This window comes from Phascolarctos cinereus, unplaced genomic scaffold, assembly GCF_003287225.1.
Source record: "Phascolarctos cinereus isolate Bilbo 61053 unplaced genomic scaffold, phaCin_HiC Scaffold_4;HRSCAF=312, whole genome shotgun sequence".
Classification (NCBI taxonomy): Eukaryota; Metazoa; Chordata; class Mammalia; order Diprotodontia; family Phascolarctidae; genus Phascolarctos; species Phascolarctos cinereus.
This window is the reverse complement of record NW_027555847.1, coordinates 471,931,286-471,958,194: the sequence shown is the minus strand read 5'-3', so window position 1 is coordinate 471,958,194 and position 26,909 is coordinate 471,931,286. Positions and strand designations below refer to the sequence as shown.

The 26,909-nt window shown below is 37.8% G+C and overlaps 1 protein-coding gene across 1 annotated transcript in view; it reads left to right on the top strand.

Moving 5' to 3' along the window:
- RAB2A (RAB2A, member RAS oncogene family) overlaps positions 1–26,909 on the top strand; it is a 123,181-nt gene that overhangs the window by 34,276 nt on the left and 61,996 nt on the right. Inside the window, exon 3 of the mRNA XM_021005895.2 lies at positions 22,614–22,681. Within this exon, the coding sequence (XP_020861554.1) occupies positions 22,614–22,681 (68 nt within the window). The remainder of the gene's footprint in view (positions 1–22,613; positions 22,682–26,909) is intronic.

The following is a 26,909-nucleotide window of genomic DNA, read 5'->3' as shown; positions in this document are numbered from 1 at the left end:
CCTTTGCTATTTAACAACAGTATGATCTTTGACAAGTCACTTTCTTGGCCTCAGTTTCTCATTTGTAAAATGAGAGTTGATCTTGATGTTCCTAACTTCCTGGTGGCTGTCCTGGATCTTTTTCAGCAAAGTCCTTCCTAAAATATGATGCTCAGACGTGAATACAGTATGTCAGATTTGACCTTAAGAGTATAGCAAGGATTGTCAATGCCATAGTTTTAGGCACTGTGCCTCATCTCATGCAGTGTAAGATAAGATTTGCTTTTTAGGGGCTGGCATATAACACCCTTGACTCATTATGCTTTTAGTTCACTAAAAGCCCCCATATGTTTTTTTCAGTTGAACCACATTCTAGATATCTTTCCATTTTGTCCTTTGCAAAGTTAACTTTTTAAATTCAAATATAAGGCTTTACATTATCTAAACTCATAAGATGAAGGTATATCACAAGGAACTTTACATAATTCAGTTGAATAGTGAGTTCAGACAAGGTCAAGTGTGTAATATGAGATTTAATTTTTTTTTAATTTAAATTGTGTGATAGGCTAAGGATACATAGGTAAAAATGAAAAACATTCTTCTCAAGGATACTTAACTTGCTGGTGGCAGGAAAGAGGATATAGCATGTTAACATATAGTAAATATTTCCTGGGATGTGAATTTTGAGGGAGGCTACACTTTTTATAACTATTTCAAAATTAGGGCAAGCATTCACAAGTCCAAATTTACTTCTGATACCACTATTATCTGTATCATTTCTAGATTCAAAATGTGGAAATAATCCCACAGGTGAATCTCTGATACAAACCAAGATAAAAGCCCAGTTACAAAGAAATAAATCAGGGGTTCATGTAAAAGTTCCTGCCCTAGTTTAAATTCCATTTATTTTCAATAATTAAATGTGTGAATACTTTAAAAGACACAATTGTATATATATCTGAAAAAGAAAAAGATCAAGTCATCATAGTTCTGACCTTAGCACTTAATTCTGAGACCTAGTCTTTGGAGAGAGAAGAATGGATATCAGGCTAATGGCTAAGAGATATTCCAAACAGATTGTTTTGGTGGTAGAGAGTGGGAAAGCTGGGTGTCACTAATTGCTCCAGTGGGGTCCAAGCTGTCTATGGTTGAGCTGAAGCATTTTGAGGATAAAAACTTAGCAAATAAAATTGAAAACACGTAGCAGGCACTTACTTAACAAATGACTAGTCAACTATTGAATGAGTAATTAGTGATTGACTGACAGAAAGAACTGAGAATATTTAGCCTGGAACAAAGAAATCTTGAGAAGGCAGAGGAAGGAACATAATAGCTATATTAAAATAATTTCAACTGTCATCTCTATACAGATTATTGTTAGATCTGTTTATCTAGCTCTTACCCCTCTCTCCTGACTTTACAGTTTCCCATGCCTATTGGACATCTTGAACTGGATGTCTCATAGACATCTTAAACTTCAGTGTGTCCAAAACTGAAGTAATTTTCTTTCTCCTGGGACTCCCTTCTTCCCCTTCCTAACTTTCCTATTAACTGTTCAGGACAAAACTGTATCTTTCATACATCCCCCTTTCTCTTCTTTGACACTACTATCACCTTGGTGCAGGCCCTCATCACTATAAGCCTGGATTATAACAATAGCTTTCTGGTTGGTCTCCCTGCCTCGTGTCTTTCTCTACCCCAGACTGTCCCTCAGTCAGCTGTCAGACTGATCGTCCTAAAGCACAAATCTGGCCATGTCTCCCACCCTATTCAGTAAACTCAGTTGGCTCCCTCTTACCTCCAGCATCAAATACAATATCTTCTTTTTGAAAAGTTTTAAAGCCCTTCATAACCTGGACTCCTTCTACCTTTCTAGTCTTCAAAATGTATTACTGTTCTTCATGTACTTTATGATTCAATGACACCAGCTTCCTTTGCTGTTCCTCTCACAAAATATGTCTCCTAACTCCATACTTTTTTTTTTTTGGTGAAGCAGTTGGGGTTAATGACTTGTCCAGAGTCACGTAAGTGGTTATGTGTTTGAGGCCGGATTTGAACTCCATTGCTCCTGACTCCAGGGCCAGGTGCTCTATCCACTGCACCACCTAGCTGCCCCAATTCCATGCATTTTTGTTGGCTGCTTCCAGTGAGTGGAATTCTCTCTGCGTCTTAACCTCCTGGCTTCTCTAGATTCCTTCAAACTCTAGCTAAAATCCTCCTAAAACAAGCAGGTTTTTGGTCCCCCTTAATGTTAATGCCTTCCCTCTAAGATTACCTCCATTTTCGCTGTTTATATATACTTGTTTTCATGTTGTCTCTCCCTTTCCATTGTAAGCTCTTTGAGGACAAGTATTTTTTCCTCTTTCTTTTTATCCTCAACACTTAGCACAGTGCTTGGCACAAAATAGGTGATTAATGAATGGTTGTTGATTTGAAAAAGGATTTGACTTGTTCAGTTTGGAGTCTAGGACAAATCAAGATGGAAGAAAAAATGTTGCAAAGAGGCAAATTTAGCTTGAAGTCAGAAAAATCTTCCCAAAAGAACTATGCAGAAGTGGAATGGGTCTATCTTCAGAGTGAGTACCCTCCTCATTGAAAGTGCCCAGGCAGACTGGATGAACAAGTGCTGGACATGGTTTTTTTTCATGTATGCATTGGACTAAGTGCCCTCTGATGTCTCTTCTAGCTCTAAAATTCTGTGACTGTGAAATACAGAATACTTTAAAAAAGGTGAAATCACTAACAAGTGGTGGATCATGAAAAACCTTGTGTAGTAGGTAGGTCTCACCTGATCTGTGCTTTGAAGAAAACCCTTAGAAGGTAAGAAGTGACTACATTCCAGATGTGGGGAACCATCCTATAGAAAGGCATAGAAGCAGGAAGTTGATTGTCAGGTGAAGGAAAATAGTCCAGTTTGGAATGTACAGTGAATCAATTTAAATAATATGAAATGAGTCCAGAAAAGAAGTCCCTTTGTTTTTTTGTTTTGTTTTCTCAAGAAAAAAACCTTTTATTTTTTCAAATTTTTTTATCATTTTTTTTCTACCTAAATTTTTGGTATGTCACTGAATAAAAAAGTTAATTTAGATAGTATAATGTCTTTCTACTTATTTGAGGTATGTTTAAGAATAGGGTTATGTCTCTGTCTTGGTAGACCCCTAAATGTTGTGTAAATGGTAGCTCTTTTGAATGGAGTTTCTGCCTTTTTGGGTTTCATTGGCAATATGTAGAAAACATGTTTATTTATGTCGGTTTTTATATACTGTCACTTTGATAAAATTATTGTTGCAAATAAATTTTTGTTGATTATAATGTTATCTGTGTAGAATAATAGTAATAGCTAACATTTATATAGCACCTACTATGTGCCAGACACTGTACTGAGCACTTCACAATTATTATCTCATTTGATCCTCAAAACAACTCATAGGGCAGTAAGTGAGTAAGTACTGTCCCCATTTTACAGATGAGGAAAGGGAAGCAAGTAAGTGACTTGCCTAGGATCATAAAATAATTTGAATTAGATTTTAACTTGGGTCTTCCTGACTCCAAGCCTGCTCTATGCACTGTGCGACTTGACTGCCTATTGGTAAATAATAAGATATTATTAGAAAATATGCATCAGGTTGGGTGAACCCCCTTTGTTGAACTTATAAAAGATGTAGATAAGAGTAGCGCAGAATGGGCAAGCATAGGTGGTTTGGAATAATTGCCTTCTGTGTGCCAGGCATTGTTCTAGGGCAAGGGTCGGCCAGCTACTGCCTTTGCCTGTTTTAGTATCCAGGATAGCTAAGAATGTCTTTTATGTTTTTTTTAAACAAAACTTTATTGTTTCTAAAAATCCAAAAAAGTATTGGATTTGGCTCTCCAGCCATAGTTTGTTGACCCTTTTACCACAGAGTCAGAAGGGGAAATTCTCTTTCTTTCCTTGAGATTACATTCTGCTGGGAGCAGTAAGCAAATAAGAATACATACACAACATGAATGCAAAAATAATTTTTATGTTGGGCTGTCAGCTTGTGTTATATATGGCTGTTTTGCTGAAGTTAGTGTTTTCACTTTATTTTTTTAAGTTGTCTCTTGGGTTCTTTATGTAGATCACCATACCATCTACATATGTAACTAGAATAATAGCTAACATTTATATAGCACTTTAAAATTTGCAAAGCATTTTACAAGTATCATTTTATCTTATCCTTAACAACAACCCTAGGAGGTAGGTGCTATTATTATCCCCACTTTACAGATGAGGAAACTCAGGCAAGCAGCAGTCAAGTCATAGAGGTAGCAGATATCTTAAGGCAGGATTTGAACTCAAGTCTTCTGAAGTTTTAAGTCCTGCGCTCTATTTGCAAATAATTTTGTTTCTTCTTCGACTCAAGTTCTTTTTCTTTTCTTATTGCTGTAGGTAGCATTCCCATCATTACATCAAATTAATAGTTGTGATAATGGACCTCTTCAATTCATGAAACCCTTATTTTATTGAAAATGCCTCTAGTAGTTCTCCATTAAAGATAATGCTGGTTCTTACTTCTAGATATTCTATTTACCATATTAGTGAAAGGTCCATTCATTCCTATGATTTTATTTTGCTTTTTATACTTATCTTGATACACTATCAATGTAATTCTTAATTGTTTTGGTTATTCATAGGCATAGGGACTATCTTGTTTATAGTTTTTCTAATATTGAGTAATGGTGTACTTCTGGTATAAATCCAGCTTGGTCATAGTGTATGATATTTTTAACATGTTACCGTATCCCCTTTGCTAATATTTTATTCAATGTTTTCACATTGATAATCAGGGATACTGGCCCGTAGTTCTTTATCTCTAAATTCTCTCTCCCTAATTTAGGAATCGGGACCATGGTTTTTTTTTTTTTGAAGGAATTTGGTAGGATTTCCTCTTTGCCAATTTTTTCAGAGTTTATGTAATTTGAATGTAGTTATTTTTTAAATGTTTGATGGAATTTACTCTGGACCTATTTTATATTATTCTTTGGTGGTTTATTTATGACTTGTTCACTTTATTTAAGTTATCAGTTTTATTGGCATGTAATTGAGCAAAGTAATTTTTTATTAATTTCCTTTATATCCTCTTCATTTGCTGTTTATTCTTTCTATTGGTAATTTGATTTTTCCCTCCTTAAAAAAGTCAAATTAACTAATAGGTTTTTTTTTGCTTAAACCCAGCACTTAATAGTTTTTTTAATAGTTTTTCTTTTATTTTTAAAAGTTTCTATTTGTTTATTTAGTGTATGCCTCTTACCCTCCCTTTTCTTTTCTGTTTTAAAATCCTCAGAAGAGGATTATATAACTCTATCCATGACCCTTGAAGACAATGGGCTTTTCTGAAGGAATAATTGCCTTTTTCCCTCTATCAGAATGGAAGCAGATCATCATCAATTAGTGTCTTTCAGTTGCTCAAATGTATTTATCTTCCAAGGTTTCTTTTGACTTCTGGATTTGTATTTCACAGTTTCTGCTCATCTCAGTCTTTTCTTTTGGAATTCCTGAAAATTAAAGTGTCTTTCCCCATCTCCCGTCCCCTCCCCATGCCCTTTTCAGGATTTTACTTGGTTTAGCAGGTTAAGTTATTCTAGGTTGTAAAGCTTATCTTCAGTCTTTTGGAATATAATATTCCAAGCTTCTACCTCCTTATGTGGTTGCATCATAACCTTTTATGGTCCTGACTTGGTTTCTTGGTAAACCTGCATGATTTCTTTTATTTGTGGCTGCTTATAGTACTTTTTCCTTTGTTCTAGAAGCACTCTGGATTTTGGTAATAACATTGCTGGATGTTTTAAATTCTTCCTCCTTGGAGATGAACAGTAGATTCTTTTTGCCCTGTGGTTTGAGTAGATCTAGGCAGTTTTCCTTTTAAGAGTTCTTTAAAAATTATATCTTTTGGAGGGCAGAGCAAACATAGTAGGAAGCTGTTCATTTAGCTCTCCCATCTCCTGCAAACAGATTTAGAAAATGTGTTGGACTGAATCCTATTGGGGAAATCCAGAAAAAAAATTAAATTGAGTCATTTGTCCAGCTCAGCTTAATATACGGAGACAGGCAGGGAGGTCAGCAGTCACTGGGAACTGGGTCAGGACAAACATCCTGCCCTGGGACAGGTTTGTGCTTTAAGTCAAGAGTAAGTTACAGACCCAACCTGAGTACAGGCTGTGCCAAGTACATTTTTATAAATATCTCATTTGATTGGTTTCTATTTTTATTCTAATTTTACAGTTGAGACAACCAGAGGTTAAATGACATGCTCAGGGTCACACAGCTAGAAAATGTCTGAACCGGATTTGAACTGAGGCTCAATGCTCTATCCACTACACTACCAACTGGCTCTAGTAAAGAAAGTAGGAATTTCAGAAGCCAACAGTGGTATAGCTCAGACCCCAGTCACAGAGCAGGATCTCACCTTCATCATCTAGCCCAACCTGCAGAAGAATAACTAGGGCAGTCCCAAATCAAAGAGGAATCTACAGTTCTGCCACTCTTCAGTTAACAGAGCTTTCCAGCTAACTGATAAAGAGAAGAATTCAGCAGCAACCTACTATTGCTTCAGACACAGATCAAGAATTTGCAGAGCTCAGACGGAGGTTAAAGGTAGCAATCAGACTGTGCTCTGGATCAGACACTGTAGGAGCCCTGAAAGTTTGCATGTCCCCAGACTGTCCCTCAGATCTCAGAATAGCACAACATTCAGCCCCTCAAGAAAGCAGCAGTAGAACCAGCCAAAACATTCTCTCCAGAAGCATGACAGAACCCAGCCCTCACATCCAAGCCTGAAGTCAGGAAGTAGACTGGAAGAATAGTTTTTTTAAAAAAATTCCACATAATGAGCTCTTAACAGTGGCAAGGACACTCAAAATACAAATATAGAAGAAGAGAATGACTCCAAAATCTCTACAAGCAAAGCCTCATAGAAGAACACAGCTTGATCACAAAACTCAGCTAAAATTCCTAGAAGAGATGAAGCAAGAGTTTAAAAAAAAAGTTTATAAGTATTTTTATAAATGGAATGAGTGCATTTTTAAAAATTGGAAAAGAATTAGAGCTATGGGGGAAAAAATTGGGAAGGGAATTGGCAGTATGGTACAAGAGGTACAACCTTACTCAAGCATCAAACTCCCTGAAAATTGGGATGGAAAAGGTTAGGGAAAATTAACCCACATAAGAAGGCTTTCACTAGTAGACAGCTATACAAAAGTAGGAGGGAGGGAATGGGAGGAGCCACTGACATTTGAGCCTTATTCTTTTGTGAGCTGGTCTGAAGGAAGAATACACACGTGTGTACACACACACACACACACACACACACACACACGGACAGAAATACATTCCCTTCAACAGGGGAGAAGGGGAGATGGGGAGTTAGATGGAGGGTAGATTAAGGGAGGGATTGATCCTAAGCAAAACTTTAGGAGACATAGAAATATTTATAGCTCTTTTTTAGGTGGCAAAAAAATGGGAATCTTAGAGGGTGACTGTAAATTAGAGGATTGATGAAGAAGTTATGGTATGTAAATGTAATGGAATACTATTGTGCTGAGTTCTTATCTGTATAATGATACTCTAGTATTCCAGAGGACTAATAGTGAAACATGCTACTCACCTCATAATAGAAGGATGAAGAAGACTTCAGAATAAAGAATGAGACAAACTGAGTTTTGGAGATGACAAATGTGGAAATTAGTTTTAATGGACAATACATATTTGTAACAACTTTTCTTTTTCCTTTTTTCTTAATTGAGTGAGAGGGAGGGATTGAGGTGGGGGGGGAATAAGAAGGCAGATTTTGTCTGATTAAAAAAATTAAATATTTTTAAAAATAAAATTGAAAACTCTTTATTTTTGTTGTTGTTGTAATTGTTTGGTCATGGTTTCCAAGAACTCTTAAATAATTCTTAAATCTCTCTCTTTATATGTTGTCTTCTGTTATTCCACAACTTCTTTTCACAGTATGTTAACTCTTCTTTGGTTTTTTCATTGTTTTTGGAATTTTGATTATTTTAAGTTTTGTTTCTTTCTAAAATGTTTTTTGGGGATGACCTAGTTTAATTGGATCTCATGACAAGCTTTTTACAAAACTCTTTTCCTCCATACTGCTGTTAGATAGGGTAACACTACTCAAAATCTTATACCACCATCCTTTGTACAGTTATGCAGCCAAGATTATATTTTAAAACTAGTGTTGCCCTTTGCTGCTGTCTTTTTGTATTTTGCCTTTGCTGCTGTCTTTTTGCATTTTGCATGTAGATAAGATACTGAAGTAATTTTAGGCTCTTTTGGCCACTTTTTTTGTGGCACTTGCTTTAGGTCACCCAGACTTCTTTAAGAAATAGTGATAATTGTGTATATTATTCTTTATCTATTTCCCTCCATCCCTTATCCCTCTTTCCTTGAATAGGTCAAGTTGGCACTTTTAAAGTTATATACTGTAGCTTCTCCTCTTGATCATTTCATAGGATTTTAGATGTAGAGCTGTAAGGGACCTTGGAAGTCATTGAGTCCAGTCCCCTAATTTTACAGATTAGTAAACTGAGGCCCAGAGAAAGTGACTTGCCAGGGTCACATAGCTTGTAAGTATCAAAGATTTGGATTTCAACCTACATCCTTTTGACTTAAAGTCCAGCACTCTATCCACAACTCTATACTGCCTTTCATTCTTATTTGATATTGATATATTTTTTTAAATAACAAAGCTTTGTTCAGATTTTGCATAGAGAGCTTCTTTTTAAATGACTTCCCACTGGAGTGTTCTCTAAAGTTTTAGTTGAGTGATGAGATGAAAAGCCAAATTGCAGTATATTCAGGAGAGTTCCAAAAGAAATTATATCATATGCAAAGGCACAAAGCCAAGAAAAGGATGGCAAATAGGACAAGGTAACTCATCCAATTTGACTTGAGAGAAAAGTATATAAAACCTAGTAGTGTGACTTAAGGGGCAGCTATGTTGCACAGTGGATAGAGTGCTGGGCCTGAGTTCAAATCCAGCCTCAGACACTTAATAGCTGTGTGAACCTGGACAACTTACTTAACTGGTTGCCTCATTTCCTTATCTGTAAAATGAGCTTGAGAAGAAAATGGTAAACCACTCTAGCATCTTTGCCAAGAAGATTCCAAATGGGGTCACAAAGAGTCAGGCGTGACTGAAGAACAACAACAAAGTAAGGGAAATTACCTAGGCCATATTGTAGAACATCTGAAACTTAAGGTGTCTGGATTTAGGTAGTAAGGAGCTATTAAAGGCTTTTTAAAAAAAATTTATTTTTAGTTTTCAACATTCATTTCCACAAGATTTTGAGTTTCAGATTTTTATCTCGACCCTTCCTTCCCCCACCCCAAGACAGCATGCATTCTGAATATCCATTCCTCTAGTCTGCCCTCCCTTCTATCTCTCCCCCCCCTTCTCTTATCACCTTCCCTTTCTGTTTTCCTGTAGGACAGGATAGATTTCTGTACCCCATTTCCCATATTTATTATTTCCCAGTTGCATGCGAAAACTTTTTTTAAACATGTGAAAACTTTAGGTTTCAAATCTTGTCCCTTCCTCCCTCCCCACTCACCCTCATTGAAAAGGCAACCAACTCAATACAGGTTATACATGTGCAGTTATGCAAAACATAGTAGTCATGTTATGAAAAACTAACTCTATTTCCCTTAATCCTATTCTATTCTTTATTTTGACCCTGTCCCTCTTCAGGAGTATTTGCTTCTGATTACCTCCTCTCCCAATCTGCCCTCCCCTCTATCATCTTCCCCTATTTTCCTGTAGGGCAAGATAGATTTCCATACCCAGTTGAGTGTGTATGTTATTCCCTCCTTAAGCCAAATCTGAACAGAATAAGATTTACTCATTCCCTCTCACCTGCCCTCCTTTCCCCTCCACTGTAAGTCTTTTCTGTTTTTTGGTGAGACAGTTTACCCTATTCTGCCTCTCTCTTTCGCCTTCTCCCAGTATAATCTTCTCTCACCACTTAATTCTCCAGATATCACCCCCTTCGTCTTTAACTCACCCTGTGCCCTCTATCTATCTATCTATCTATCTATCTATCGATACACATACATACAGTTTTTTTCCTCCAACTACCCTAATACTGACAAACGTCTCATATGAGTTACAAATATCATCTTGTATACAATGTAAACAGTTCAACCTTAATAAGTCTCTTATGTGATTTCTCTTTTCTGTTTACCTCTTCCATGTTCCACTTGAATCTTGTATTTGAAAGTCAATTTTCTATTCAGCTCTGGTCTTTTCATCAGAATGCTTGAAAGTCCTCTATTTCACTGAATGGCCATTTTTTTCCCCTGAAGGATTATCCTCAGTTTTGCTGGGTAGGTGATTTCTTGGTTGTAATCCTATCTCCTTTACCCTCCATAGTAGGATATTCAATGCCCTGCAGTCCCTTAATGTAGAAGCTGCTAAATCTTGTTTTATCCTGATTGTGTTTCCACAGTACTTGAATTGTTTTCCTTCTGGCAGCTTATAATATTTTCTCCTTGACCTGGGAACTCTGGAATTTGGCTAATATTCCTAGGAGTTTTCCTTTGGGGATCTCTTTCAGGAGGAGATCTGTGGATTCTTTCAATTTCTATTTTGCCCTCTGGTTCTCTATATCAGGGCAGTTTTCCTTGATAATTTCTTGAAAGATGATGTCTAGGCTCTTTTTTGATCATGGCTTTCAGATAGTCCAATAATTTTTAAATTCTCTCTCCTGGATCTATTTTCCAGGTCAGTTGTTTTTCCACTGAGATATTTCACATTGTTTTCTCATTTTTCATTCTTTTGGATTTGTTTTATAGTGTCTTGATTTCTCATAAAGTCACTATCTTCCAATTGCTCTATTGTAATTTTTAAGGAAGTATTTTCTTCAGTAATCTTTTGGACTTCCTTTTCCAATTGGCCAATTTTTCTTTTTAGGGCATTCTTCTCCTCATTGGCTTTTTGGACCTCTCTTTCCATTTGGGTTAGGCTATATTTTAAGGTGTTATTTTCTTCAGTATTTTTTTGGGTCTCCTTTAGCAAGCTGTTTCTTGTTTTTCATGATTTTCTTGCATCACTCTTATCTGTCTTCCCAGTTTTTCTTCTTCTCTTACTTCTCAAAATCCTTTTCGAGCTCTTCCAGTGCCTGGGACTGATTCATCTTTTTCTTGGAGGCTTTGGATGTAGGAGTTTTGACTTTGTTGTCTTCTTCTGGTTGTATGTTTTGATCTTCTTTGTTACCAAAAAAAGATTCTGTGGTCTTACTCTTTTTCTGAAGTTTGGTCATGATCTCAGCCAGTTACTTGAGTTGTAAACTCTGTTAAGGTAGAAGTGTGCTTCCAGTGTGGCGAATGTACTGTTCCAAACTTCAGGGGTTTGTACTGCTGTTTTCAGAGATACTTCTAGGGATCTGTAAATTTTCAGTTCTTCCAAGGTGCTGTGATTAAGGGTGAGGTTTTTACTCTTTTCCTGGCCTGTACTGTGGTCTGTGAGTGACCACAAGCAGTCTTTTCTGTCTTGGAACGGTGAGAAGGATTTTCTCTGCACTGCCACTACAAGCTCCACCACAGCAGAGCTCCGCCTCGCTCCAGTACCGCCCCTCAGAACTGTGACCCAGATCCAAGCACAGGCAAAGTAAGAGATTCCTGCCTTAGCACTTGCAAAGAGATCCCTGTATTCCCCCTCTGATCAGCTACCCAATTCCCCCTCAGTCTGTGGGCTGGAAGGTCAGGAGGCAGCCGCTGCCCCTGGGCAAGCTCTCCTAGGAGTGGAGCTGAAATCACCTTGCTTATTCCTCTCACTGCAGAAACAGACTTTTTGCACTTACCTTCTAAGTTTTCTTTGGCGTTTGGGAGTTGAGAAGTCTGGAAGCTGACACAGCTGCCCACAATTCAGTCCTCTGAGGCTTGCTTCAGGTTTGCTGTGGCCTGCGCGCCCACGCTGAACTGCGCTTCTCTCCCAGCCTGGCTCAGTATACCTTTCTGCTCAACCATCCAGAATGTCTTGGGCTGGAAATTTGTTTCACTCTCTTTTTTTGTGGGTTTTGCTGCTTTAGAATTTGTTTAGAGCCATTTTTTTAAAACAGGTATTTGGAGGGGTTTGGGAGAGAGCTCAAGCAAGTCACTGCTTTCACTCTGCCATCTTGATTCTGCCCCCTCTATTAAAGGCTTTTGAGTGATAACCACAGCTTTGCATTAGGAAAATCTAATTTATTAGTGGTAAGAGATGATTTAGTGTAGTTGGTAGGTATATGTGTGTTCAGGAAACACTGTGGTGTGAGGGCTGCTGAGCCCTTTTTAGGGCTATTTTACACCATTGGGTCCACCTGATTTCACCCAATTTTCACCTGTGGCTCCAAGAAACTGTTGGTATGTACGGTGGCCACACCCTAGTAAACCATTTCAGCAGATGGGCTAAACCAGGTTGAGCATAACCAGTATGGCTCAGAGAGCATGTAAAGACTTCTCCAGTGGAATAGGCAGATATAAATAATGTGTTCCAACGACCGTGAAGGTGATGGAAGCAGGTGCTGTGGAGAATTTAGAGCTTGATTAGACATCTAAGATGCCAATGTCGTTGCTGAATCCTGGGCCACTGTCAGCCATCTTCACTTTTGTCTTGCCACTGGACTTCGATGATTCTGGACAGGGCATCTCCACTATTCCTGATCTATATCTTGCCACTGGACCCAGATGGTCCTGGAGTGGAACTGCCCTTCCTGATGTCATGGTCCTCTTTGAGAACTAAGGACAAACAATGAAGAAAGGAATGAACAAGGACTCTGGAAGAGAGAGTGAGGCTGACGATTTTGCACAACTCTGTCTCACTTAAATCCAATTTATGTGTGAGTCAAAAGACATTACCTATACCGTTTAATCATTTTTACCTACCTCAAAATTCTGTAGTGACAGGCAAGTCAGGAAGCAGCAGGTGTGGGTACACTGGGAGCTCTAATCACTATTTTGCACACAGGTGGTCCAGGGCATAGGATTATCTTCTCATTGGACTGAGTAGCAGTGGGATTTGGCAGCCCTATGTGTGTCTGAGCAGTCTTTTTTTTTTTTTAATAGCATTTTATTTTTTCCAATAACATGTAAAGACAATTTTCAACATTCTTTTTTTTTTTTTTTTAATATTTTGAGTTCCAGATTTTTCTCCTTTCCCTCCCCAAGACAGCAGGCAATCTGATATAGGTTATACATGTGCAAAATGTAAAATATATGTCCACATTAGTCATGTTGTGAAAGAGGAAACAGAATGAAAGGAAAAAAACATGAAAAAAAATTGATAATAGTATGCTTCAATCTGCATTTAGACTCCATCAGTTCTTTCTCTGGATATGGATAGCATTTTTTTGGAATTGTCTCTGATCATTGTATTGCTGAAAAGAGCTAAGATAGTCGTAGTTAATCGTTGCACAGTGTTACTGTGTACAGTGATCTCCTGGTTCTGCTTATGTCACTCAGCATCAGTTTATGTAAGTCCAGATTTTTTGGAAATCTGCCTCTGATAAGTCTTTTTTAAGGACCGCACTCCTTGCCTCCTAGCATGAGAACGGGCTATAAAAGGTACACTAAAGATTGTCTGCCTCACCTAACTTATCCCTGGCCTTCTTACTGCAGCAGACAGGAATCCTACCCTGCGGTCAAAACACACACAAAAAAAGGTACAAAAACTTTTGCACAGAACTGCAGTGGCTCAAAAGAAACATGAGATGCACACATTTAGAGACATCTCCACTCCAAATGTTCATATGGACTATTTCTCCCTGACCTGTGGTAGAACCTTCAGAATTCATATTGTTCTGATCAGCTATAGTAGGATACACTATTCCTTGACCTCAACATAGTGATGTCATTTTGGTCCTCTTTGAGCATGAAGGACAACTACAAACCAGTACTTTAGTATAGGAAGACAGTAAAGCAGACCTGCACAACTTGGCGTTATATAGGGGCCAAAATTAAAACAGGCTAAACTTCTTTGGGTCACAGGTAGGTTTTTAGAGACAGACTGACAATGGTTGGTTTCCACAGTCATGTGACAAACGAGTACAAGTGTCAACCCATCCACCAAGCTACATGACTGGCACAGTAGTGACTAATGAAGGGTGGGTTAAGTGGAGCACGGACAAAGCACTCATCACATCTTTATTTTCTTTTACATCCTTTACGTTTTTCTCAGGCTGCCCAAAATCCTTTGGCAGGCTGCATGTTGTTCTGGCCTGCAATAGATGGAAAAGGACCCATTAGTAAGCTGTTACATTATTACTGTAGTCCAGACATCCACTGAAGTGGAAAAGAGAAAAATGGATCATGAGAGTGATTTTATACAAACATGATTTAGCAACTGATTGGATATATGAAGAGAGGAGAATCAAAGATCAGAGTTCAAAATATGAATGAATTTTTAGCAAATCCCGACATTTGTTAGGCTATACAGTATTTCATTTTTTCAAATATTAAGCGTTTTGGAGAAGATTTGCATTTAGCCACTAAGTTTCCTCCTTAATTCAGTTTTCATATTATTAATGGTAGTTTTATTTTTATCTTGCAATCTGGCATGATATAGAATAGTTATGTAAACATTTTAATTGTTTTCCATGTGGCATATTTATTTTGAATCTTCTCTTTTTTCTTATAGCTTTCTCCTATGTTTATCATTCTGCTAGACATTAGTATTATGAGCATCTTGGTGTTGAACAAGCCCCAATAAAGGATTAGTTAAATATAGGTGTAAACCAGAAACAGGTTATATAGCTTGGAAAAAAGTGACTTTTATTTTCTTCCACCAAAAATCACAGTTGAGATTTGTGCTGGGAGCCATTTCCTGGTGTGAGCAATGGAGAGATGGGATTCGGACACTGGGCAGCTTGCCCTTCTCTAAGCAGCTATAAGCAGTCTTCTGCATAGGTGACATCTGGCTCTCTACGGTCTCATGTGTCCTCTTCTTACTCTTCTAATCTAAATTCTGCATATACTAATGACTTGATAATATGTGATTCCCTTTTGGGGGGAGTCACCTTAATAATTAATCATTTCTTTGAATTACCATCCGCTAGTTTCCCCACTTTTGGAGACTGAATTAGAACTTTGATGAATAAAGTCAAAAAATAATTGTTTCCCAGCATGCCAAGTGGTACTATTCTTCACTCTGACGGCAAATACTGTCTTTGTTAACTGTTATCACGTGTAAAGAGCAGATACTTAAAGTTATAGCATTATTTTTTTTTCCAGAATAGTGTAGAATTTTATTGACCACCTGTGGCCTGTCATGGAGAAAAATGTCTGGATGTTGGCTGATAATAATGAAGAGCTATAATTTAGATCACTAGTAAGAACATTGTTTAGACTAGTTTTATCAGTCCACAGAATATCTTATTCTGCAGAATAATTTTTGCATGTTTCTCAGTACTTCTCCAGGGTGTTAACTAAACTACAGTAGTTTGTCCTTATCCTAAGAAGATCAGAGATGATTAAATAACAGTTTGCTTGCCACCTGCCTGCATTGATAACATCTTTACACTTTTCACCTTAGAAGCTTTTAAAAGTTAGAGGAAGGTAATGGTTGTCTCCAGAACAGCCCAAATATCATTTTATGTAGAGCTTTGTCATCATCTCTGTTGCCTCACAATTTTTTTAAAAAATTTTCATTGTCATTGTCACCTATGGAATTGAATATTGTTTGTTCACCTTGATTTTACTAACCTCCTACTATGACCTTACCATCCCTGTGATTTTCTCAACCAAAACTCCCTTTCCTGGCTGCAACTCGCAGATATGTGCTGTATCCTCTTATTAGAATGGAAACTCCTTGAGGAAAAGCCAACTCATTTTTGTTTTTATGTCCCCAGTACCCAATATTCAGCAGAGGCTTCCACTGACATTTTCAGTTTTCAAAAGGAGGAATTTTCACCCTGACAAATTATTGTAATTTCTATTTATTAATGTTCTGCTGAAATTGATACCTTTCCCTGAGAATTAAGAATTCAGTATCTTATAATTTATATATATTCTTTTTTTTTATTAATTTATTTTGATTTATCAACACTCACTTCCATATGCTTTTGAGTTTAAAATTTTTCTCCCCCTTCTTCCCCACCACCCTCCGCAAGATGGCACACAATCTGATATAGGCTTTACATTTACATTCCTATTAAACATATTTTCACATTAGTGAAGTTGTAAGTAAAAATTAAAACCAATAGTAGGAACCATCAGGAAGAGGAAACAAAACTCAACAGAAGAGGGAAAAAAGATAGTGATTCAATTTCCATAGTTCTTTCTTTGGATGTGGATAGCATTTTCCATCACGAGGCCTCTGGAGATGTCTTAGATCCTTGTATTGCTGAGAAGGGTTAAGTTTATCAATATTAGTCATCGCAAAACGTGGCTGTTATTGTGTACAACATTCTCCTGGTTCTGCTCACTTCACTCAGCATCAGACCATACAAGTCTTTCCAGGTTTTTCTGAAGTCAGCCTGTTCATCATTTCTTATAGCACAATAGTATTCCATTACATTCATATACCACAACTTGCTCAGCCATTCCCCAATTGATGGGCATCCTCTCAATTTGCAATTCTTTGCCACCACAAAAAGAGCTGCTATGAATAGTTTTGTACATGTGGGTGCTTTTCCCATTTGTTTGATGTCTTTGGGATATAGCCCTAAAGGTGCTGTTGGTGGGTCAAAGGGTATGCACATTTTTTTAAAAAGGCAATTGGGGTAAAGTGACTTGCCCAGGGTCTCCCAGCTAGAAAGTGTCAAGTGTTTGGTCTGAGGCCGGATTTGAACTCAGGTCCTCCTGCACCACCTAGCTGCCCCAAGAATCCAGGCCTCTCTCTCTCTCTCTCTCTCTCTCTCTCTCTCTCTCTCTCTCTCTCTCTCTCTCTCTCTCTCTCTCTCTCTCTCTTTTTTTTGGCAGCACAGCTAGTAAGTGTCAAGTGTTTGGTCTTAGGCCAGATTTGAACTCAGGTCCGCCTGACTTCAGGGCCTATGCTCTATCCACTGTGCCACCTACCTTCCCCCTGTATGCACATTTTTATAGCCCTTTGGGCATAGTTCCAAATTGTTCTCCAAAATGGTTGGATCATTTCACAAATCCACCAACAATGCATTAGTGTTCCAATTTTCCCACATCTTCTCCAACATTTATTATTTTCTTGTTTTGTCATATTGGCCAATCTGATAGGTGTGATGTGGTACCTCAGAGTTGTTTTGATTTGCATTTCTCTAATCAATAACGATTTAGAGCATTTTTTTATATGACTATAGATGGCTTTAATTTCTTCGTCTGACAACTGTCTGTTCATATCCTTTGACCATTTATCAATTGGGGAATGGCTTACATTCTTATAAATTTGCCTTAATTCTCTATATATTTTAGAAATGAGGCCCTTATCAGAAAGACTAGTTGTAAAAATTCTTTCCCAATTTTCTACCTTCCTTCTAATCTTAGTTGCATTGACTTTGTGCAAAAACATATATTTTCTTATATACTTTTTTGTACTGTCTTCCCCAATTGCATGTAAAAACAATTTTAACATTTGTTTTTTAAAACTTTGAATTCCAAGTTCCTCCCTCCCATAGATGGTAAGCAATTTGATATAGGTTATACATGTGCAATCACTGAAATCATATTTCATGTTAGTCGTGTTGTTAAAGAAAACACAGATTAAAAAAAAGCCCACAAAGAAAATAAAGTGAAAAAAGATATGCTTCAATCTGCATTCAGACTCCATCAAATCTTTCTCTGAATGTGGGTAGCATTTTTCATCACAAGTCCCTTGTCATAGATCATTGTATTGCTGAGAATATCTAAGTCATTCACAGTTAATATTGTACATTATTGCTGTTAACTGTGTACAGTGTTCTTCTGGTTCTGCTCACTTCACTTTGCATCAGTTCATGTAAGTCTTTCTAGGATTTTCTGAAATCTGCCTACTTGTCATTTCTTAGAGCACAATATATTCCATTGCAATCATTATACCACAGCTTGTTCAGTCATTCCCCAATTGACGGGCATTCCCTCAATTATGCAATTCCTTGCCATCACAAAAAGACAGTATTTTTGTACATTTAGGTTTTTTTCCCCCCAGCCCCCTCCTTTTAAAAATCCTTTTGGAATACAGACCTAGTAGTAACATTGCTGAGTCAAAAGGTATGCAGTTTCATTGCCCTTTGGGATCATAGTTCCAAATTGCTCTCCAGAATGATTGGATGAGTTTACAACTCCACCAGCATTGCATTAGTATCCCAGTTTTCCCACATCTCCTCCAACATTTATCATTTTCCTTTTTTGTCATATTAGCCAATCCTGATGGATGTGAGATATTGTAATTTGCATTTCACTAATCAATAGTGATTTAGAAAAAAAAAGTGTGTTTTTCGTGTGTGTGTGTGTGTGTATTTTTTTTGTGAGGCAGTTGGGGTTAAGTGACCTGCCCAGTGTCACATAGCTAATAAGTGTGAAGTGTCTGGTCTGAGATCAGATTTGAACTCAGGTCCTCCTGACTGCAGGCCTGGTGCTCTATCCATTGAGGCACCTATCTGCCCCTTTATGTATACTTTCAAAGAAATAATGTGTATTTGAATAATTTTTAAAAGCTCTAATATGTTGTGAATGTTTGTTGCTAAAAAGGCAACTAGGGGTATACTGGGTGGCTCAGTTTCCTCATCTGTTTAATGGGGATCATTTATCTCCCAGGGTTGTCTTGAGGATAAATAAGATTTTTTACATAGAGAGCTTCTTTATGAAAGCATTTTGTAAATCGTAAAACCACTATATAAATGGTAGCTATTATTGTTACTAGAATTACTATTACAAACACCACCACTACTACTACTTCAGTTATACGTAGAATGCATTGGGTTTAGCTAATATGCCTTTTAAATTCTTTCCTAATTTCTCTGTTCTTACCTAGTCTTCTTCAGTGATTAACAAATTCCCCCGTCAGACCCTCCTCATCACAATGATTCTGAACTCCTGGTGGTCATCATTCAGACCCCATCATTGCCCAATCCCTTATTCCCATTCCCTTTAACCCAGTCCTGACAGACTGCCACTATAAAGGTACACACTGCTTCCACTGTGCTTTCTAGAGTACTACATAAGCAACAAACTTAAGTTTCATCTTCAGGCTCCCACAGAGTCCTGACTCCCTCCTGATGACACAGCCTCTCTGACTTCCTAGCTTCACTTTCATTCCCCTTGACTCACTGGTCAAGGTGAGGGAGTTGGACTAGTCCTTGCTTCTCATTGCTACTTCCAAGTTCTGCCCCTACCACTATCACTCAGTAATCTCTTCTCTTTTGAGGTTCACTCACTCCATATATACACCCAGTTAAAATTCTGGTAGCTGTTGTCTGCTTTCCTCAAGTACATTCCCATTCTTTGCTCAGTGAATTCAGTGCCTAACAGTTTTTCTCCTCAGTGTCTGCCCTCATACCAGAGAAATTCAGCATACATATAGATCCTAAAACACCCTAACCTCACAGTTCCTCAATTTAATAATTTTATATGACCAATAGGTCTTTTTCACTCAGGTGCACACAAATGCACCATATCCATGTTTATGAACTGTGAATTTCTCTCATCTGATCAGAGTCTATCATCATTTCACCTCCTCCTCTGCCTTGCAACCCCAAACACAGTTCTTAGTCCACACTATAATTTTCAGTCTTTAAACTTTTTCTAAGACTATAACCCCTACACTAGATATACTCTTTTCCCTTACTTATCTTGACCCCTTGGTGAACTAATTCAACTCTACACTGTCCTTGTCTCCTGAGTCCCTTCTTTATCATATTGTTGAACTTGCCATGCAAGTTTACAACCAGCATTCTCTACCTTCACTCCTTACACACATGCTACTTTAAAAAAATTTAAAAAGGGAGGGGGAGGGCTATATAAAGTTATGAAACTTTGCAGACACTACAGATTTATGTAACATAAAGTCAACCGCTGCAGAGCAGTTCTTTTTCAGCTTATTAATTAATTCACTATCCCATTCACCACAGCTGCTTTTCTGAATCTTTCTGTCCCTCAAATTTTCCATTTCTCTCCCTCCCTCTACCCTTTCAACTAAGAGCATTACCTCATATCTCCTGAAAAAATGAGGCCACTCCCTAAGAGCTCCCTTCTCTTCCACATCAGTCACTTTCCTTCTCCCACTATCTCTTCTTTCATCCCTCCCCCACATAACGAAGGGGCCTTCTCCTTACCAAGGCAAACCCTCTACATGAACAAGTGATCGCATTCTATCCCATCTTCTTCAGCAGATTGCGCTCGCGCTCTCTCTCTCTCTCTCTCTCTCTCTCTCTCTCTCTCTCTCTCTCTCTCTCTTTCTCTCTCTCTCATTCCCATTTGATCATTTATTTTCATTCTTTCCCTGCCTGCTGGCTGCTACAGCCTAGAAATATCCATCCTCAAAAAAACCCTCACTTGATCCATCTATCATCCCCTATAACTATCATCCCCTGTCTCTCTTTGCTTTTTTTGGCTAAACTTTTAAGACCTTCCACAAAAAATGTGTCCACTTTTGACTACTTTTAGTGCTACAATTCCAATGTCTGATTTTATCCTTCAATTGAAATTACTCTCTTCCAAGGTACCAGTACTTGATGGCCAAACTTAATAGTTTTTCCCCCGAGCCTCACCCTTCTTGACTTTTCTACAGCCTTTGATGCTGTTGATCACTCTCTTCTTGATACTTGCTTTTCTATAGGTTTTCATGACACTACACTCTTTTGAGTTTCCTACTTATGTAATCACTCCTCAGACTCTATTGCTGGATCTTTATCCAGGTTATATCCACTAACCACTAGTGTCATGTAGAGCTCTCTGCACTGATTCGCTATCACTTTTAGGATCAAATATAAAATTGCTCTTTATAACCTAGCCTTTCTTCCCTCTCCTACCCCTCCCCAGCTGCTTTTATATACCACCCCTGCTATACTTTTCAGTTCAGTAGCACTGACTCCTTACTGTTCCTTGCCCAAGATACTTCATTTCTAGATGCATTGTCACTGGCTGCCTCCCTTGCCTGGGTTGCTCTCTCTCTCCTCATCTCCATCTCCTGGCTTCCCTGAAGTCCCATCTCCATCTAGCATTTAGCATTTCCCTTGCCCAACCCTCCCTTCTTCCTGACTTTTTTATTACTCTTAAGGGTACCACCATTCTCTCAATTATTGTTGTTCAGTAAACCAAAAAAAATTTTTTTGAGGCAATCAGTGTTAAATGTCTGAGGCTGAATTTGAATTCAGGTCCTCCTGACTCCAAGGCCAGAGCCCTATCCACTGGGCCACCAGCTATGCCCCCTCTTCCCCGAGTTGTTATTCAGATGTTTCAGTTGTGTCCAACTCCTCATGACCCCCCTTTGAGGTTTTCTTGAGAAAGATACTGGAATGATTTGTCATTTTTTTTGTCCAGGTCATTTTACAGATGACAAACTGAAGCAAACAGGGTTAAGTGACTTGTCTAGGGTCACACAGCTAGTTTGTTTCTGAGGCTGTATTTGAACTCAGGTCCTGCTGACTCCAGAGCTGGTGCTCCATCCACTGTGCCACATGGGCTGCCCATTCTCTTAATCACTCAATCTCAAAACCTGAATCATCCTAGACTCACTTCCTTCCACTCCATATATACAATCATGTGCAAAGTCCTGTCATTTCACTCATCATATCACCTCTCTTGAATATGCTTTCTATTTGACACTACCACCACCCTGGTGCAAGCCTTCATCTCTTCATGCCTAAACTATTGCAGTAGCCTTTTGATTTGTTTACCTACCACAAGTTTTTCTCCTCCTCCAGACCATCTTCCGTTCGGCTGTCAGAGTGATCTTCCTAAAGTATAGGTCCGAACATGTCACCCTTGTACTCATTCAACTCCAGTCACCTTTAGGATCAAATATAAAATACTGTGTTTGGTGTTGAGAGTCCTTTATAAGCAGTCCCTCACCCTCTTCCTTTCCACAACTTACCTGTCTTACAGTCTTCTTATGCCAGTATCATCCCAACCCCTATTGCCCCCAAATGCATAAAGTACTCTTCAGCCTCCTTACTTTCCTCACCAAGAAACTCCACCTCTGGAATCTGGGCATTTTCCCTGGTTGTCCCTCATACCTGGAATACTCTTCGCTATTTCCACCTCCTGGTTTCCCTCAAGTCCCAAATAAAATCCCATCTTTTACACGAAGCCTTTCCTGATCCCCTTTAATTCTAGCTCCTTCATTTTGTTGATAATTTCTCATTTATCCTGTATGTAGCTGGCATAGAGTTATTTGCATATTTTCTCACCCATTAGACCATGAAGCCCTTGAGATGAGGGACTGTCTTTTACCATTCTTTATATACCTAGCTTTTGGGTATATAAAGTATATATTAGGTATATAGCTTTTAGGTGCCTGAATCATAGCACATGATCAATAAATGTTTATTGACTGTCTGACTTTATATTTGTCAGCACTTGTACCTTATGATATGTATTTTTTTGACTACATGATCTATGTAGCACATAGCATAACACTGCTTGACTATATAAATTTACACTAAAAATTTTTTTTTGTAATGTCAAACACATGCTTTCCTACCAGTTTGTGAATGAAAATCTTTTTTGTTTTTTTTTTAATTCTATTCAGGTGTAGAATTTGGTGCTCGAATGATAACTATTGATGGAAAACAGATAAAGCTTCAGATATGGGATACAGTAAGTATAGCAAAAGTACATTGCATCTATCTCATGTTTAAAAAATATTCATTGATTCTGCTTTTTATCACAGTTTGTCAGTTGATTGTCCTCCACCTGTGACCCAGCATTAGAAGTGGTTCCAGAAAAGGCTTTGTTTTCCATTGTTCTCCTCTTGAAATATTTTGAGCTGCCATCAGTCAGTGAGCACATTGAATTGTGAGGGACTTTTATGGTTATCTATGCTGTGGAAGGGACCTTGTGTTTTTTAAAAGCTACTATCTGTAGTATTAAGTGTGGGCTCAGCAGTTGTTGTTATTTCCACTTGTGGAAAGTGTCCCACGGTGATGTAATCATGGATCCTGGGAATTTTCAAGTAGCGGGGCTCTCAGTCTGTGTAGTCTTGTGTGTATATTTAGATGCTTCTAAAGATATGTGATTTCTTTTATGTGGGTATACTCTCTATTAATGTAAATCCAAAAGCCTACCCATGCCCTAGAAAGCAGTCTTTTTGAGTGTGCTACAGCCAATCTTCTGATGATGATCACGTTACCAACTGCCTTTTGAACATTTCCAACAAAACAGCCATCTATATCTCCAACTCAAAATATTCAAAACAGACCTTGGTATCTTTTCCCCAAAACCCACTCCTCTTACTTGCTTTCCTGTTTCTTTCCAGGGTGCCCACCATCATTATAGTCATGAAGATTTACAGCTTTCAAGTTATCCTAATTCCTCACTCTCCCTCACCTCTCCATCCTCTATAATTAACTGTCAAATCTTGTAGATTCTACCTCCACATCTCACCTCTGTCTCTTTCTACCAACACCCTAGTCCATGCCCTCTCAACCTCTTGATTGGACTATTGCAATGACTTATTATTTTAAGTCTCTTCTTCAGTCTATCCCCCATACAGTTGGCAGTGATGTTCCTAAAGTGCAAATCTGATCACATCACTTCCCCTCTCAGAAAACTGAAGTGGTTACTTCTAGGATCAAACACAAACTTCTTTGGCATTTAAAACCTTGTACAGTCTGGCTTCAGTCTGTCTTTCTAGGCCTATTATATATGTTCTTCAGTCCAGTGACCTATTTTCAGATTCTTAAATAGGACATTCTCTCTCCTATCTCAGTGTGTCAGTGCTGATTGTCCTCCATTCCTGGAATGCTTCCATTTCTTACCTTCACATCTTAGATAGAATCCCTAGCCTCCTTTCAAACTCATCTCAAGTGCCACCTCTTACATGAGTATCCCCTCACCCCAATTACCTTGTGTTTGTATTGTATTTACTCATTTATCTGTATTTCAGTGCTTAGCAGAGTACCTGGCAAATAGTAGATATTTAATAAATGCTTGTTGATGTGGATTTATGAAATAGCCCCTCAATAACCCCAGTGATCTTTCAAGTAGCTCTGAAACAAAGCCTGTCTTTTAACACCAGTTTACATCCCATGTTGTTCTATCTGTGAATTATAAAATATTACATCAGAAGAATCTAGAATTCTGTATATTTATGTGTACATCCCATGTTGTCCTATCTGTGAATTATAAAATATTACATCAGAAGAATCTAGAATTCTGTATATTTATGTGTACATTAATATATACAACTGATATATAATTTATAATATACAAAGCTTAATTTTTAAGAAAGACAACGTATCAAAGTAGATACATACAGAACAAAATGGATAAACTTGAATGAAGTTCAAGTAGTTTAGTCTGTAGTTATCAGACTTTTAATTTTAGATACCAGTGTGCAAGCCCCTGTTTTGACTTTTCCTTTTCAAGTGTCTGAAATATTATATTGGTCTTACTAAATTCAAAGAATTAGGTCAGTCGTCCTTGAATTGCTAATGTTTTCCTGTGCAGAATTAACTTGCATTCTGTATAAAACCTTCCAGTAATTGAACACCATGTCACGTATGCTGTGACATTTGCTATCATTTTAATTTGCCAGATAGACACTTCAAGAAGTTACACTTCTTGATCTGATTTGCTGCCATCAGTCTGAAGTAGGCAGTGGCCCTGCAATTTAAGAAGTAAAGAATAATCCTTAGGCATATTTAGTTGAGGTAGATTAGTATGCTCCTCCTTCCCCCCCCCACTTTTAATCAAATGTATATCATAAGGTATTAAGACTAAGAACTGAAAGAAATCTTGGAAGTTTTCCAACTCCCTCATTTTACAGACAAGGACACTGAGGCTCAAAGAGCTTTTGGTTGCCCTGTGGTCTCACAGTTCATGTAACAGGTAGAATTCTAATCCTTATCCTTTGAATTCTTATTAAAAGTTAAAAGCAAACATTGAATGACTACTGTATTTAATCACTAAGTAATGTGATCAAATTGGAAGATAGTTTGGTACCTCTTGAAATATTATCAGTTGTAGCCTAATCTGATCTTCTATACAAACCTTAATTAGGAATGGTGACTTTTACAATTCAGAAGTTTAATTTAGTGTCTAAACCGTCCTGAGATTTGTGTGTGGCTCCCTGGGATCTCTGTTAGTTTGACCACAGAAGTTTATCTTCTTTCAACCCTAAAAGCCTCTTTATAGTCCTTACTTGATTTGCCATAGACTTGCCTGCTTAGCCATTTGTTTCTCAGATCTCCCATTGTTTTTCCAGATGGATTATTATTTTGTCTAGTTCTACATAGTAATACATTGGTAATTTAATTACTATGACACTTAATCTGTAAATTAATTTGGAAGATATCATTTTATTATGTTGGCAAGCCCTGACCATGAGTATTTTCTTTATCTAATTATTAAAATTTTCCTTGATTTCTTTAAGGAGTTTTGTAGTTATATTTCTGTTACTACAGAGTGCTTTAGTAGATTGCATTCTGTAATGGAGAAACACTAGAAGGCTTTTCAGTAAGATCGGATGTAAAGTAAATATGTCTGTTGTCATCACTATTATTTTACATAGCTGTAGAATTTCTCACTAACCATAGCAATAGTAACAGAAAACGAAGTTGAGGGAAGCAGTATAGCCAGCAAATAAGAGGTAGAATTATCTCTATTTTCAGATAGGTGTGAGATTCAGCCATCATCTTTTCTGTATTCTTTATTATCTTCCATCAGCAAATCAACAAGCATTTATTAAGTACTTACCATGTGCCAGATATTCCGCTAAGTAGTAGCACGCACGAGTGCACACACTCTGTGTGTGTGTGTGTGTGTGTGTGTGTGTGTGTCTTACATATAGTTAGTTATTTACACATCTGCCCATTAAAATGAGAGGTCTTTGAAGGTATAAACAGTATTTTTAACCTTTTTATATATCCCCAGCATTTGGCAAAGGACCTAACACACAGTAAATGCTTAATAAATGCTTATTGGTTGGCCAATAATAACATCTTTGCCAGAAGAAATAGAAAGAGAAATTCCATTCATAATAACTATAAAGATGTGTAAAATATCCAAGTGTACCTGTTATTTCACAACCTTTCTAACAAGGTTTCATTGTGTTTATTTCTTCTAGACACTAGCCTTAAAGGACCATGCCATGTTTGTATTAATTTTCTGTTACCTGCCCTTCTTTAATCTTCTGTACTTGTCTTAAAAATCTCATTTAGTTGTTGAGTTCCTGTGAATTCACATTGGTTTCTTTATAGACATTTTCTTCTTCCTTGGAAGTATTTCTGTTCATGTATTCAGAATTTCACTTTTGAGAGCTTTTTTCCCTCCTGGATTGATTTCCTTCATATTCAGTTTATTTCACCAAGTAGTGCTTCCTATGTGCTAAGCACTTCATTAGACACCGAGGATGCAACGACAAGAAGCAAAACATTCCGTACCCTCAAGCAGCTTACATGTTGTTGGGAACAAGATGTTCTTAGATAAGTAAATACAAAGTCATATGCAAAGTAAATAGTGGGAAGCTCTACTAGCAGCCTTAGTGATCCACAAAGATTTTTGTAGAGTATTACACTTGGAAGGGAACAAAGGATTCATGGAGCTGAAAGGGGAAAGCATTCCTAGCATAGGGAGAGCCTATATAAAGACAAGGAGTTGGGAAAAGGGATATCATTGCATGGAGAATAGCAAGTAGTACAGTTTGGCTGTACACAGCATGTGTGAGAATCAGTAATATGAAGTCAGTGTGGAAGGATCCTTTGGACCTAGATTGTTAGTGATTTTAAATGCAAAACAGAGGAGTTTGTATCTTACCTTAAACACAGTAAGGAGCCACTAGAGTTTAAGAAAGGAGAGTGACATAGTTAGACCCTATGTGGGTACC